This window comes from Chiloscyllium punctatum, chromosome 5 (genome assembly GCF_047496795.1).
Source record: "Chiloscyllium punctatum isolate Juve2018m chromosome 5, sChiPun1.3, whole genome shotgun sequence".
In the NCBI taxonomy this organism is placed as follows: Eukaryota; Metazoa; Chordata; class Chondrichthyes; order Orectolobiformes; family Hemiscylliidae; genus Chiloscyllium; species Chiloscyllium punctatum.
Window position 1 is genome coordinate 99,416,983 of NC_092743.1, and position 17,487 is coordinate 99,434,469.

Genomic DNA, 17,487 nt, shown 5'->3' on the forward strand with positions numbered 1-17,487 from the left:
TCAAGCCAACAAGGTTTAATAAAAATATTGGATATAGGTAACAATTCCCAACTGGTTCAGGTTGGTTCCCCAGCCCTACATGGTATCGCAGTATAAAAATAGTGTCTCTCTTCACCATGTAGAGAGGAACAACCAGCACCTGAATACAAAAGGGTTCAGTCTACCTACTGCCCTATTTACATTGCTTTAGAAGTCTTAAGTTACAGATCCGTATGGACAGAACACTACATGGTACCAAATGCTAACATTTGGGTAACAAAAATTCACACCAAAAAATGACACATAAATAAAACATTCAAATGCTGAAAATACAGCAACGTTAAGCCACCTTACAACTTGTTTTGTTTCATTTTATTTATGCTCTTGAAAGGTTGCCAAATTCCCACACTTAGTGCTTAAAAGGTGGAAGTAACACAGGATTGATGCATTGTTCTCATTGTAGGAACAACTCCCCTTGCGGTAAATACAATAGTTTTAGTGGGGGTATAAACAGCTCTTCCAGGATCAGTCATGTCTCTTCATGTTGGTTGGTCATGACAAGATGGCAGAAACAACCAGTAAAGTGATACTTTTTAATGTTCTTTAAGAGAAACCTAAATTCTTTCGCAATGAGCAGATTGTCCCACTATCAGTCCATTCAAAATACCCGCCATGCAACTCCACTGTGTGATTACCGTGTCTTTTGCCCAATCCTTATTGCAATATCTCTTCAAAAACAATTTCATACAAATGGAAGTTTGTACACCACCGTCCACCGTGCTTTCAATGCAAAAAAAATGAGGTAGTACTGTACACGAAACGGTTACTGTTAGTTCAAGTTTTGATTAAGCTCCACCCATCCCAATTTACTAGCTTACTTAATAATAATGTAGATTAAAACATTGTCACACTTCTTAATATGGTGCACCATTAATTAATGATCACCAGTTGTGTCACTCTTTTACCATAATGGACAGTTGTGCTTGATACCCAAAGCATTCCAAGAAGACAATTAGCCAGTCTGAATGGATTTTCCAGCATTTTAAACATTAATGAAAGTTTACAACACTTTTATCAAATTCATAACATATGTTTTCTTATTTTACATTTAATACTTGTCTTTAGTCTATGGAAATTTGTTGTTCAGTTCTAAATCTGCTGTGTTTAAAAAGGTCAAAAAAGATTTGCACAAAACTCTTTCATAGGTACTCATCTCAGTCATAGCATAAGGTGCAAGGTACTTTACATATCCCAGCTCCATTACTGATTTCAAATTATACAAATTAGTTTGATGTGAAATTCCTCCAGTCAATAATTTTAGTGAAAAACATCATTATGAGTGCAAAATTGGATTTCCCACTTTCTGTTCATGCTGCTGTATTCAGTTAAATTTGTTGCCGGTGGAATTTACCCTCTTAATGATCAACTGGCACAAAGATCTGACATTCAAGGGGTTCAACAGTGTCAACAGAACTTTTAGGGACACAATATTAGGTTTGTATGGCTTCACTTTGTTTCTAGGTCCTCATTTCATTTCATTTACTGTCCTACATAAAATAAAAACTCACAGAAGTATTACTACTAGTGCAGGGGCAGTATTATGATCATGTTTTGGAATAACTTGCTCTCGATCAGAATAAATAATTGTTACATAACCAAACTTGTGCTCAGTTCCATGAGTTGAGAACATTATCCAGATTTTTTTCCTCACAACTTGACATTTCTCCAGTCACCGGCCACATGCTCATTGCTGACTCCATGAAGATTGGGCACAGCAATATAGTGGTTGCTTCTAGTTACTGAGCAGTACGTCAAAGTAATTACGAACAGAATCTGAGGGGAACAGATGCAAAAGAAGTGGATATCTCAACACCTCAATTACACAGGATGTCACAGCATCTGCTCCAGCTATGCTTTTGCACTTGATAACACTGAGTAATATCATTAGTTCCAGCTCAAGTAAATCTGAATCAGAAAACTTAATGAATTGATGGAAAACTCACTATTCTAACTTGGAGTTAATTATGACATGCAAAGTAATTATTGTTTCCTTAAGAGCTCCTTGCTTCCTTCTTGTCCCAAACGTATTCTGCTGTCAACACAAAAGGCGAAGGCTCCATGAAGTGTGCAAAATGTTAGTGACTCTGCAGAGCAAGGGGGCAGAAAATCTTGTGCTCCAGTGTACAAATGCCCCTGTCTATGGTCACTAAAAAATGGAGCAAAACCAGAATCTACTGGCATGTGGATTAAAAAAAAGACCATCCCTTTGTGCCTCATAATTTGACATTCTACTGCACCAAACACAAAGCAAGCAGGATTAAAAAACAAGAATTGCCAAGGTATGTTTTCCACGATCTTAACGTTTAAAGGCGGACTTTAATTGGAGAAAATAATAATAAAGGTTGTCATGTTGTCACCTACTTTAAGGGAAAAATAAAATGTTCTGTTAACAATTTTTAACCAACTCAAAAATACAGGACTCTGGTGGATTCAGTTCCTTTTGTACAGTTTTAACACACCCATTAACACATTCGCATACATTCCTGTGTGTGCCATTTTAATGTAGATACTAAGCAGTGTGAAATAATTAATTTAACATCTATGCTGCAGTAGAAGAGAAAGTTTTTTTTAAAAGTACTAATTGGGCTGAAAACAGTTGTCGTCCAATTGTGGATGCTTTTATCTTAAAATAAAAACACATCATGTGATGCAAATACGTGTTTTAAAACTATATGCAGTTCCATGGCATCAAGAATGTCCTAAATAGACTCTTGTTACCACCTGTCAAAACACATGTCATTTAATAACATATTAAGTACTGGGTTGGACCAGCAACAAATGTGTACCAGTTGATCAATTAAATATATTAATAATTTTAAAATGGAAGCAGCCAGCATAGGTCAGGAAGAACCATCACATTTTTTTGCAATGGATCTATGAAAATAACATTTTAGCACAAAAGTGTTAAAATAAAACAGACTAAACTTTGTTGGGAGGACTGAGATACTATATTCCATGATTAAATTTTAAAATGTACTTCAGTATACATTTGATTTCTGACAGTTTAAATAACAAATAGGGTGTGCTCTCTCTACATAAGTGAAATTGGAAGTGATTACATTTAGATTCAATCCCAGTCTAAATTTTTTAAAGGTTGTTTAATGGAGGATTTCACTTTTTCAAACATAATCCTACCCTCTCTCATTGGAAGTACATATCTGACCTAAAAGGGCGAAATAGCAGCTTCTTTAAAACAGTTTAAAATTTTCAACCAAAAAGTCACAATGGCATTCATTTGCAATTCGGAAAAAGAAAGAAAACTTGACAAGTCCCCAAGTTTTGTTTTTTCCAATAGGTGAGAGAAGATACTTTCAAATATCATTACGTATCTGGCTATAATTTAAAAACATGCAGATATATATATAAAATATATATTATATATATATTGCATATATTTCTGCCAATACCAAAATTGAGGGTGGGGTTGGACACTATTTCTGACCCGCATAATTTTGACAGTATAAGTAGTACAGACAAGCACATTTCTTTTTAAAAGTACACATCTCCAGGGACACAAAAAAAATCACCTTTTTCTCTTTTTAAAGAGTAGGACATCTTAAAAAGGAAAACAAAATTATAATTTCAAGTTTCTACTTCATGTGAAGACAATTAGCACACTTGTCCAGCCATACTCCAACCAGTTTATGGTTTCCAGGCCCTTAGCGATTCCACTCACAGTATCGTTATCAAGGAACTAAATTAGAGCTATGGCCCCACCCAGTTTCCAATCCATCAAACAGTTCATCTGTTCACGGTAATCAAGGGTCTATTAATTTTATGAATGTACAATTTTCTTTTTAGTTTTGAAGTACTTTTCTGTAAAATTTTACTATTGAAACAAGTAGTACCATGCAAATCTTGCAAGACAACTCAAACCATAACCAGAATTTGGAACTTTCATGATTCTGGGTATGAGTAAAGGAGCAAGAAAACACCAACAACTGAGTATTTGGAGTTGAAATTGTATCTTAACAACTATTGAAGGTATGCTCCAAAAACTGTACATAATATAGTACAAGATTCCAACGGTAAAATGGTCCATATGTTAATTATATTTAAGAGTGCCATGTTTTAGTTAATGCCAATTTCTTTGTTATCTTCAATAAATCTAGCGAATGGCCGATTTGCTCCTCCTTCTGTGCTTGGTTTCTCCAGCCCAGCTACAGGTGGACTGCTGCCTGTGCGAACCCTGTCCATTCCGCTGGTCACATTAGTTAAAGCAGGGATACCACTGCTGCCCAAGCTAACAGGAAGCTGAGGAATGCCTCCATTCTGTATAACAGAAATCTCGTTATTTTTCAAAGCTAGACCATTCGTAATAGCAGCAGCGTATTGGTTCCAGAATGTTGCATCAACATTCATTGCCCGAGCTGCCAAATCCTTTTGAAAGATCTCTGAGAACTTCATAGCATCACCACCAAGTAAAGCCATTGGGTTCTCCACTGACAGACGACGCCCTCGTCTTGCTGGAGCATTATTCCACATATGGGTTCCCATGTGAACCTAACAAAAAACACAAAACAGTAACAAAAGAAAATCCACTGTTAAAAGGAATATAATTTCAAACACAATACAGTTTGTTATATGCAATACATTTCTTAAATTACCCACTATTACAAACATCTGCACAGATTTTCTTTTAAGGGTTTCATTCTGCAGGGAAATCTTGAAACAGTGAAGTTTGCGAAATGCAAGTCTGAAATAGAAGCATAAAATGCTGGAAATGCATAGAAGCACCAATCAGCATCTGAAACAGAAAGATAGATTAGCATTTTGGATGCGTGGACTTTGTCAAAATGTTGTTTGTTTCTTTTAAAAGTTTAACAACCCGGCAGGCATTTCCAGCATTTTCTATTTAATTTATTTCCAATTTTCCATTTTTTTACATAAATTCACAAATTCAATTTTGCTGTGGTTATAATTGCATCTAATATTCATAACATTCATAATCAGGTTTTCAAACTGAATATTTAAAATATGATTGCACTTTATGACTCTTAATCACAGCGTTGTAAGTTAAATGATCTGAACATTCAAATATTTTAACACGATATTTTTACATTCCCTCACTATTTATGCTGTTTCATTTGGATTATTGGATAGTTCAACAACAGCAACTAAAAATCTTTGACTTTTGACTCTGCAAAGCATTCCAGAGTGCTTTACAGAAGCCAATAAGGAAAAAAAAGGGGAAAAATCAAAGAAGGAAATGTCAAGGGAAGGGATCATAAGCTTGGTCAGAGAGATACCTATTTTGTGGTGGAGACTGAAAATAATTACTTCAGTAGCTCTAACACTTAGCCTGATGTAGTTGGGGTCCTTCCAGTATTGAATGTCGAATGTTATGTGACAACACAGCAAAGTTGGAGCATTTGGGAGTAGTACACCAGTGGTAGCAGCATGTATCATCAGTGCCTATGTTTGGAAGTTGACCCCAAGTCTACAAAGGAATCTAGTAAAAAGCTATGCAGTGGATATTAGGCTTGGCAAACGAATATAACTCAGGCTATGTCAATTGTTAAATCTTTATTGAAGTTTCTTGATTTGCATTTCCAAACTTAAATAAGAATTAAGGAAAAAAAATCAATGATGACAGCCAACTGTTTGCTCACTTTCATGACTTGTCTGTAAAATCAATGAGGAAGAGGAGTCAAAGATGGATTTTCGGAGCATTTGGGCTACCATTTTGTGGACTGAAAGAGAAACCAATAAAATACAGGAGGTAAGTGTAAAATCAAGCATTAGGGGACTCATATAGCTAATGAGGAATAGACTATATTTAATTTTATAGAACCAAACATCTCATGGTAGTGCTCATGGCTAAATAATTGGGGTCAAATGTTGCTAATTTACCACAGATTGGCATGAAATGTTTTAAATTCTCAGCCTTGTTTTCTAATTCTACTACACCCCATTTCCGTAAGCACTAGCCTGACAAACTACCAGTATTTCTGCACTCCTTAATTCTGGCTTCTTGCGCATCCTCAGTTTCTAGCTCTTCATGACTGGCAGTCATGCTATCAGCTGCCCTGGCCTCAAGCTCTGCAATGCCCTCCCCAAAGCTCTTTACCTCTTTCTCCTCCTTTGAAACCTACCTCTTCAACCAAGTTTTTGGTCACCTGTGCTGACATTGCTTTGTGTGGCTTTGTATCAAATGATGTTTAATAATGATCCTGTGAACTAGCTTGAGATGTTTTACCATGTTAAAAGTATAAGCTGTTTTTTTTGAAGCAGCATATTCAACATGCAGTGACTCAAATTTTCAGCACTTTGTGATCTCTGGTCCATCTTTTAATCAGCTTAGAATCTGAGGGAAAATGGTCTCCCAACACTTACCTTTTCATTTTCTCATGACAGTATTCTTTGATAAAATGCACAATAAGTTACTTTTGTTTCTCCAGTGCACTTGCACTTAAGTGGTTATGCTTTAGGGCCACAAGTATAATTGTTGTGACAAAAGAACACTGTCAATAGTCACTCAGAGTTGAACTGTTGCAATAGGGTTTGCAAGAAATTTGCAGGTCAGAATGCACTTATCAGTTTAGTTTTGCTGCTCAATCATCTGAATATTAAACTTGCTTTGCATATGAAACATTTCAGCGCATGAACTGAAGTGGGATTCAAGACTAGTTCAGAGAAAAATACATTTTATCTGAGAAAATGCCAATATTCCTGAAATAAGATGATGTCTGAGTCCATTTAGCATATTTGCAAGTTTTGATTTAAACAAGACTTCCTCTTTTTTTGTCAATCACTGTATTTCTTTGGTAACTGAAGGTTTGTTATCAAGATACTATGTTAATAAAGTAACTATCACTGTCATCTAAACTCACGCAAGAGAAACATGTTAGGACAATTGTCTCAGGATGTCTTTTTTTCTCAGTTTGCTTAAAGCTACAAGCAAACTTTTGTCAGGATTTATACAACTAGAATTGCATTTGGAAATTTTCTTTTTAAATTGGGAAGGATGTTGGGTTGGAAATAAATAATTCTTACAATGCTACTTGGCAAATATCCTGCTAAGTTAACAGTGATATTGATAATGGAGATGCAAATCAATGAGTCAAAATAAAGGGGCATCCTCAATTTCGGAGAATTTTTGCTAATTTCAAAATATATCTAATAGTTGGCTAGTTTAAAAAATGATTTTCCTGTACAATGTGTCTTATCTTATTGTTTAGAGATGTCTCAAAGTGATGAGACACAAAGTGAAACATTTCCTCAGGGACTTTGCAACTTCAGAGGAAATCCTGTTTTTCTTTGCAGAAGGGACCTCCAACTAAAATTATGGTGGCAGAAGCCTTTAAAAGACATTTGGCAATCAATGTAATTGGTGTCATGACTGCTTGTTCGGTAGATGCAGCTGCCATTAGGTGCTAAATAAGTTCGCATAAACAACACTGAAAGAAATGATTCAGTCATTTTCTGATAATACCAATTGAAAAGACAGTAATCCAGGGCACTGGAACATCCACTTTCATGATACTAAAAGTACTTTTACAAGCATTTATCCAAAGCTAGTAGAAATGTCCTTGTTGCTCAAAGTATGAAATGCAGGGTCACTGAGACATTGACAGTACAAAAGGAGGTAATTGGCCCATTGAGTTCATTCTGGCTGTGGAAATCAATGAAGTCAGTCCAACATCCTGCTCAGTCTCTGCAGCTTTGCAAGTTTACTTTCTGACAATGCTCGTCCAATTTCCTTTCAAAACCACCGATTGTTTTATGTTCACCTCCCTCTTGGGAAAGCCATCACCACTTGCTGCATACAAAAGTTCTTCCTCATCTTCCCTGTATCTCTTGGCGTTATTTCTTAAATCAATGTCTTTTAGTCCTCGTACTTCAGGTAATTCAAAGATTTTTTTTCCTGTCTACTTTATCAAAGCCTGTTATCGCTTTGTAACATCTGTCTTTGCTCCCAAGGAAAGTAAAACCAGCCTTTCCAACCTAATCTTGTTATTAAAATCCTCCCCTCCATGAAAGAAAGCTGTTAAATCTCTTCTGCACCTTCTCAAAGACTTTCACATCATTCCTAAGGTGTGGTGACCACAATTGGACAAAATGCTCTAGCTGGGGCCGAACCAGAGCTTTAGATAAGTTCAACAAAGCTTCTCTGCTTTTGAACTTAATGCCTCTATTTATGAAGCCTAAATGCTTTAATAACCACTCTCAATATGTCCTGCCATCTTCATTCACCAATGAACACACACCCCTAGGTCCCCATGTTCCTGCATATCTTTTAGGATTATAGCATTAAATCCATGTTGCTTCTCTCATTCTTTCCACCAAAATGCATCCTTTCAAACTTTTCTGCATTAAAGTCAACCTATCACGTTTCTGTCCATTATTGATGTCTATTTAAATGCTTTCTCTTCTAAATGTAGTGGTGGGTGTAAAGATGGGTAGGATGCCATGTGCCTCCACTGCAAATAGGAAAGTACATTGGATCTTGTGCCCATCAGGGATCTGCCAGATCACTTCCAGGGACATAGGTATCCTGCCCCAACTAAAGCTGAGTGTCAATCTGAGGCCAGCAGCCACTATGCAATGCAGCACCACTTCAGAGGCCAAGGTTATTGGTAGCACAGCAACATCATGGCTCAGTGATTAGCACTGCTGCTTCACAGCACCAGAGTCCCCAGTCTGATTCCACCCTTGGCTGACAGTCTGTGTGGAGTTTGCACATTCTCCTCATTTACACGTGTTTCCTTTGGCTGCTACAGTTTCCTCCCACAGTCTATACGTGTGCATGTTAGGTGGATTGGCCATACTAAATTGCCCATAATATCTGGAGATGTGCATGTAAAGTGGATTAGCCATGGGAAATGCAGGGTTATAGGGATAGGGTAGTGGGGATGCTCTTCGGAGGGCTGGTGTGGATTCGATGGGCTGAATGGCCTGCTTCCACACTGTAGAGATTGTATGATTTTAGGGAGGTCCATGAGCAGTAGACCCAGTTCAGGGAGATCAAAGACTCACGGAGAAAGGCTAAGGGTTAGAAGGTCAGACGTAAGGGCTGGTGTAACTTTCAGTAGCCACTTCCCTGCCCCACATCCTGTTCACCATCACCCACAGTTTAGATCAGATAATCCACCCACCCCCATCCTCCCCCACTAAACCAGGTAGGCAAGCCACTCCATTTGCTTCTTGAAGGCAGTGATATTCTTCCATGTAAAGAACAGAGTTAATCACAGTGCTGGCATGAACAATTCCTTAATTGATCACTCAAGGGTCTCAACTGATAGCAGGGTGTGAAGACCTTCCACTCAGTTAATTCCTGTGGTGGCAGGAAGGTGTTTTGTATCTCCTCAGCGCTCATCTGTCTGATTATCTTCTCCTTCTTGGTGGCATGGTAGTGCAGTGGTTCACTGCTCCCTCGCAGTGCCAGGGACCCAGGTTCGATTCCAACCTTGGACAACTGTCTGTGTGGAGTTTGCATGTTCTCCCCATGTATGCATGTGTTTCATCGGGTGCTCTAGCTTCCACCCATAGTCCAAAGATGTGCATGTTAGGTGGATTGACTATACTAAATTGCCCATAGTGTAGATGTGTAGATTACATGCATTAGCCATGGGAAATGCAGGGTTACAGGGCATAGGGTAGGGGGATGGGTTTGGGTAGGATGCTCTCAGGAGGTTTCATGTGGACTTGTTGAGCCAAATGGCCTGTTTCCACACTGTAGGGATTCTATGATTCCATCACCTTTCCTGACAACTTGACAGTGGAAGATTTTGCCCTTTGATCTGTTGTAGGCAAGTCTTACCACCCTCCCTACAACTCACTGTTTGCCATTCCTCCAAGTTTGTATCATTACCAAGTTTTGAATTTCTACTTTCTAATCCAAGAGCCAAGTCACTGTAAAATTAACTGGTCACTGACTCTTGGGAAACACTACTATCTATCATCTCACAGACTGAAAAAACAATCATGCACCATGACACATGCTTTCTGAATTTAAGTTTTGTTTAATCCCAAACGTATACTTGCCTTCCTAATCTGTACACCTCAATTTGGTTAACCAGCCTTTTAAGTGGTACCTTGGCAAATGCTTTTGTAAAATCTACATAGACAACATCCATTGCACTTTCTTCATCAACTTTCTCTGTTACTCAATGAAAAAAGCAATTAGATTAGTCAAGCATGATTTGCCTTTCACAAGCATTGCTTAACTAACTCAAACTGGTCCAAATGCCTACTGATTTTTGTTTTTCTTGATTAAGAATTCCAAATTGTTACCTCGCACAGATGTCTAATTGGCCTATAGTTGTCAGAATTGTTCTAGGTCCTTTGTTGAATAAGAATGCCACATTTGCCTCTTTCCAATACTTTGGCACTTCCTCCATATATAGGGATTCTTGAAAAATTAAGCAAAGCCCACTGTTATTACACTTTAAGGGAAGATGATGGCCTAGTGGGACTATCACTAGGCTATTAGTTCAGAGACCCAGGCAACATTCTGGGAACCTGTGTTCAAATCCTGCCATGGCAGTTGGTGCAATTTGGATTCAATAAACACAAAGTCTGGAATTAAGAGCCTAATGGTGACCTTGAAATCATTGTTGATTTCAGGGAAATCCCATCTGGTTCACTAATGTCCTTTCGGGAATGAAGCTGCCACCCTAACCTGGTCTGGCTGACATGTGACTCCAGACCCACAGCAATGTGGTTGACTCTTACCAATTAGTGACAAGGAGTAAATGCTGGCCCAGCCAGCAATGCTCACATGCTGTGAATGAATCAAAAGAAAAGTCATACTTCCTTTAGCAGTGGGATGCAAACTATCTAGACCAGGTGACTAAACAACCTTGTGTATTGCCAGTTTTTCCAGTACCTCCTCCTTTTTAACTTCCACACGCTCTACTGCTTCCACTAGCCCTGGTTCTACTGATACATTTTCAGATTTCTCTTCCTTAGTAATACTGAAAACCCATCGGGTACTAGCCCTGCCTCATGTCTCTAAGCATATATAACCTTCTTTGTTCCCAATAGGATACTCTCCATTTCTTGCTACCGTCTTACTATTTACACTCTGGTAAAATATTTTTGGACTTCCTTTTATGTTGATTGCCATTTTTTTCTCATACACTCTGTTTGCTAATTTTTTCTTTAGTATCTCTGCTCAACCTATTATATTTTATACAGTTTTCACATAAGAAATGCACATAAATCCTCCTTTTTAAAAATTTCATCATTATCTCTTTCTCATCATCCATGACTTCCCATTTTGGCTCCCTCACCTTTTGCTCTTTTTGGAATGTACCTAGCCTGTACATAAAGTATCATTCTAATTGATATTGCAAGTATTTAAAGTCCTACCACTTGATAGATTTTATGGTTCTCTGTGATTTCCCTGAGGATTTGCTCCTCTGACTCTCTCACTTTTCTATTGGAGGCCTATAGAGTATTCTCAGTAGCATGATCCTAGCTCTTTTGCTTCTTAGATCTAATCAAATGCACTCTGTCCTTGGGCTGTTGTGGAAATATCTCTTTCTAATACTACAGTGATTTACCTAATCATTACTACCACTTCCTGTTTTATCCCTTCTCTCACCTCTTCTGAACACTTCATATCATTGTGCATAAAGTGCTCTGTTCTCATTATTTTAAGTCATACTTCCATTGTTATCACGACTGAATATTCCTAGACTATTTGTGCTTCTAGCACCCTAACTTTATTCACCATGCTTTGTGCATTTAGATACATGCACTATAATTCTCTCTTTGCACTCTTTGGTGTCCTTCATAGACCCCTCCTACTATATAACACACACTGCTTTCTCTGGTACTGTCCATCTCATGCATTGTTTTCTTCTTTTTTATTTCTCTAAGTGGCTGCGCATCACTCATAACAATTTAGTTTAAACTCTTCCTAACCACATTAATGAACCTTCCTGCAACTATATCAGTGTCATTCACGTTGAGGAGCATCCTATCCTTTTTAATAGGTGAATAGATCAGAACTGGTCCTGATGTTCCAAAAATCCAAAATCATCCCTCCTGCATCATGCTTCAAGCCATATATTGATCTTCCCTACTTTCTTATTTCTACTCCAGCTAGAGCACGGCACAAAAGAATACAATCCTTCTTCAGTGTTGTTGGGCTGCACTCATCCAGACAAGTGGGGAGTATTCCATCACACTCCTGACTTGTGCCTTCTAGAAAGTGAACAGACTTTGGGAAGTCAGGAGGTGAGTTACTCATTGTAGTATTCCTAGCCTTAGTGGGATGCACTCCTTCAGAGTATCATCACTCCCAATATCTCCCATTCTGAATACCTGTTTGAAAGTAGACTCCTGAGCTGCCTGCTTTTTTCGCCTCTTTCAAATGGCCACTACCTCTCACTGGTCTTGGGAACATATGCTCCAGGAATGTTTCATCCACTGCAGTCATCTGCATTGACTTGATTGACAATGAGCAATAATAATTGACAGGTCAGTTTTCACTTATTCATTACAACTAGAGTTGGTATCCATAACTTTTAAGACTCTATGGTACTCACAATGATATAGACGTGTACACAATACAACACATTAACACTGATCTAATTATTAAATTGAACTGATCTGTGAAAAGAACCTGTGCATGTATAGCAGATCATACTCTGTTTGTCCTGAAATATTGAATTCTTTGCTGTAATTAATATCCGACAAATCTGATTCTATAGCTCAAACAATAAGAACAGGAAGTCTTGGAACTGCTTTGGACCACAGTGAGGTGTTTTGTGGAGGAGGGAAGCATTCTATTTAGAATGGGAGCATTCTTTAAAAAATGGCAATTGACTTCAGCCAAGCTGTGAAGATCCAAAAACTGATCTCAAGCAAGATAGTCTAGGGACAGGAGAAAATCAATCGTAGGGCTCCCTGTATTATTCAGTGACTCCTGTTGGATACAGCATGTGCAAATGTCAAATGAAGACTGTGATATTCCCTAAAATAAATATACTGGACACTCTCCAGGCTCAACCATGAAAAGTGGAAGAAAAAAAAAACACAATTTATTATTACCATTACTGTTGTATAACACTTGAGTTTAAGAACAAGTTTTAAAAAGTTACATGTTACTTCACCCAGGAACAATTTCTATTTAGTTAGGTTTGTTTTTGTTGCCAAAATTTGTGTTAAAAGTGCTGAAGCATTGTATCATCAGGATGCAGAGATTAAAGGAAGATATTAGGTGGTAATGTAACCTGACTGCTTCTCTCCCTACCTGATGTGCAATACTGCCCAGGCATTCCAATACATTCAGGCTCAAAGCAGGGAGAGTAGCCCATGAAATCCACCTATGATTGAATGAAATCTCTCATACAATTAGTCCTATGTTGCACACCATCACCCATTTAAACATTCAACAAATGTGAGCCTCCAAATATGCTTATAGTTTGTTAAAGAAAATGCGCACATGAACTAATGTACATTCCACCTTTTGAAATTTCTTGCTATTTCAGTTAACCCCTTCAGAAAGGTGTCTATCAACTATTTGATTTCTTTGCAATCTCCAATATTGTATGATTTTTTTGTCATCTGATAACATCAGTTATCAATAAGCGTCATGATTTTGGACCAAATACTAATTAGAAAATCAAATTTCCGACTCAAACCACTGAGGAAAAACAATACAAAGTTATTTCTGGAGGAAAGAAATCTCAATGTTAATCATAAACATTAAATCTGAAAACTAAAACAGAATTTACTGGCCTTACACGATGAATTAGCATGGAAGTTGCATTAATATAATGATAAGTTATGCTGCAGATTTCTGTCTTCTCCTTCTCCCCTATTTGACCTTAAACAAGCATGTCATCAACTACAAATAAACTAGCAAGCAATGCTTTGCAAGAACTGTAATCAACTGGGGCAATTTTACCCTAACTTGCGGGCTGAGAAACCCATGCAATCAAATGAGATACTAATTTTCACTCAGCCAAATTGGTGGTAATTTTAAACCTATCCTACCAGTTGGCAAATTGATAGTTTGGATCGACAATGGTCTCAAACCTGCCCAGTTTTAATCTCCATCAAAGTCACAGAGTAATATGGGGTGGGGTGTAAAATTAATGTCACACCTAATCCTTTGGATTTGCCATCTGGTGACCGGTGTCACAGTTATGCCCACAATTGCGCCCAATCTTGTGAACCCAAAATATCTAATGTGAGGACAATGCACACAATTTGATATAAGAACAATGCTTCTCCTGGGAGAGGGCTTAGGGGTTGGAAGGTGTCCTAGAACCCCAGGGCAGAGCATCAGAATGTCACAAGCCATTAAAAGAAAGTTCTTCACTCAGAGTTTTGGACTTTTGGAATTCTCTACCCCAGCGGTCTGTGGAAACTCAGTCCATGAGTATGTTCAACACAGTAAGACAAACCAGGGCCAGGACTTACACACTTAAAGGGAGGGCCCTGGGAAGTGTTGCTGAACAAAGAGAGCTAAGGGTGCAGGTGCATTGTTCCTTGAAGGTGGAGTTGCAGGTAGACAGGGTGGTGAAGAAGGCATTTGTCACGCTTGTCTTCTTTGGTCAGAACACTGAGTATAGGAATTCGGAAATCATTTTGTGACTGCACAGGACATTGGTGAAGCGACTTTTAGTATACTGCATACAATTCTGGTCACCGTTCAAAAGAGAAGATGCTGTTAAACTTGAAAGAGTTCAGAAAAGATTCACAAGGATGTTACTAGGACTGGAGGGTTTGAGTTATAGGGAGAAGCTGAATAGACTGGGTTTTGTTTCCCTGGAGCTTCGGAGATTGAGGGGTGACCTTGCGGAAGTTTATAAAATCATGAGAGGTATTTAGAATCAGAATCCCTACAGTGTGGAAGCAGGCCCTTCGGCCCAACAAGTTCACACCAACCCTTCGAAGAGTAACACACCCAGATCAAATCCCCTACATTTAACCCTGACTAATGCACCTAACCTATCATCCCTGAACACTATGGGCAATTTAGCATAGTCAATTCACCTAACATGCACATCTTTGGACTGTGGGAAGAAACTGGAGCACCCAATGAAAACTCACACAGACACGGAGAGAATGTGCACACTCCACACAGACAGTTGCCCGAGGCTGGAATCAAACGCGGGCCCCTGGCGCTGTGAGGCAGTGGTGATAACCACTGAGCCACCGCATGGATGAGGTGAATAGCCAAGGTCCTTTTCCTAGGGTGGGGGAGTTTAAAACTAGAGGACATAAGTATAGGGGGGGAGGAAGATTTTAAAATGACCTGAGGGATAACTTTTTCATGCAGATGGTGGTGCGTGCATGGAACGAGTTGCCAGAGTAAGTGGTGGAGACAGGTACGATTACAACATTTCAAAAGCATCTGGATGGGTATATGAATAGGAAGGGTCTAGAGGGATATTGGCCAAATGATGGCAAAAGGGACTAGATTAATGCAGAATAGATGAATTGGACAGAAGAGTTTGTTTCCATGCTGGATGACTCTATGATAACATTTCTAGATTCTAATGACATCAAGGGAAATGGGATAGCACAAGAATATGTAGCTGAGAGATAGATGATCAGCTGTAATCTAGAATGGTGGACCAGCTTGAGTGGCTAAATGACATTATCCTGCTTTTATTTTCCTCTGTATTATTCATATTTTGAAGCCCTATTGGCTCTCCATGCTCTTTGTTCTCAGTTGGGATAAAGGTATGGTGGGGTCAGGATTGAAATTGATCTCAGAGGTAGTTCAAATGGATGGTACTGTACCAGCTGTTGTTCCAATTGTAGAGGAGCTTCGGGATAACTCATCATCATGAATCAAACCGAAGTGGGCAGGGAAAATCAGATAGTAAGGTATTCGGCTTCCTGCATGATATGAGCTTCCCATTGGGTTGATGACGCCTCCATTGTTCCAGCTTACTTATTCATATCTGACATTGACCAACACAGAATGTACCCATGGGTTTAGATTCTCCAGGTTGTCAAGACCCTTTTCCATTCATAGAAAGGTGAGGAGTCTGTCCAAGGAAATAATGCCTGTGGCAATGTAAATTAATGGTCAAGTGGCCCCAAGTGCTGCCAGCACCTGGTAGCCTCTGCTGGGACTATAGGCAGTCTCCAAGAGAGATCTTCTCTGCAGTCAGTCAACAGGGAATGTGGATAGAGTTGGCTATTGACTATTTAATTGGGGGTCAGGCTGTCTTAGGGCTTGGAAAGGGAGATGAGGGTCAGGTGGGAGGTTGGGTTTGAGAGGTTGGGGGCATAAGATATAATAGGAAATATGAAAATGTGATCTGGAGCTGGGGGTGGAGAGGACATTGTGTGGGTTTTAGTGAAGCCTCTCTTAGGCATTGGGGTCATGCAAAGGAGGATCCTCCCCCACCACACAACCCCACACCAATTACGTAGTGAAAGATATTCAGTTTCCTGCATGATATGAGCTTCCCATTGGGTTGTTGATGCTTCTACTGTCCCCTTTAAACCTATACACAAATCATTGGAGGGGTGGAGGAGTCTAAAATTCAGCCCACGGTAAAAGAATAAACTGGGGAAGCGGGCTAGGCCAGCATTTGTTGCCCAGGCCTAAATGCCCTTGAGAAGGTGCTGAGGAGATGCCTTCTTCAACCACTGTGGTCCTCATATATAGGTTTTTGACACAGCAACAGTGAAGGAACAGTGATATAGTTCCAAGTCAGCATGGTGAGTGGCTTGGAGGGGAACTTGCATGTGACGGTATTCCCATGCATATCCTGATCTTGTCCTCTGACAATATAGACTATGAGTTTGAAAATTCCTGCTGGAGGAGCCTGGTTGAATTGAACTATTATAGTGCCCTTAGAAATTATATATTCGCAGTCCAATTCAATATCAATCTTTAAAATTTGTACATAAGCTCTATATGTAATAACATGTTGAAATTTACAGCTTTAATAAACTAAGAAGATTTTCAGGGTTTAACTCATGTAAACTTATAGCTACTAACTTCACAAAAGATAGTGGTTTCAGATAAAGGACTCAGAAAACAGAAGGCTGAATTTTGACTTTTGCACCTGAGACAGGAAGCAATGTTAAATGTAATCCTAAATAGCATGCACAATTTCAGATTCAACCTCACAGATTTAGTATTAATTCACTGGAACAACATGATAAATTTAATGAAGTTAAAGTTTTGTTGGAAAAGAAAATCAATTTTGTCCATTTTATTATTACATGGCTTTTTAAGATCAACAGTTCTTGAAGCCCATAATCATAATTTTTACAGTAATTATATAGGATATCAGCAAAGACAGTTTAAAGTGCAGAATGAAAGTCATTTTGTGTTCAATCTATTAACTACATAGCTCAAATTGTACATTATATATTTAATATGCCTTCAGCCAAAGCTATATACATCATTGTAATATTATCAGATATCTTGTAGCTCTGGATTTTGAGTTAAGTTTGCACATAACCATTATTGAACATTCTAATGCTTGAACAACGCATATATATATATAGCTGAAT

General features: G+C 38.6%; 1 protein-coding gene across 14 annotated transcripts in view; it reads right to left on the reverse strand.

The window, feature by feature from the left end:
* Nucleotides 1-17,487, reverse strand: part of LOC140477265 (sal-like protein 3) — a 65,729-nt gene continuing 48,242 nt past the window's right edge. For 12 of the 14 annotated variants that reach the window (XM_072570851.1, XM_072570848.1, XM_072570849.1 and 9 more), the window contains one exon: nt 1-4,542. In XM_072570851.1, coding sequence (XP_072426952.1) covers nt 4,111-4,542 — 432 coding nt within the window. In that variant the 3' untranslated portion in view covers nt 1-4,110. Of the gene's footprint in view, nt 4,543-5,651; nt 5,733-13,246; nt 13,320-17,487 lie in introns of all 14 variants that reach the window. The other 2 variants (XM_072570858.1, XR_011960691.1) reach the window with 2 other exon arrangements.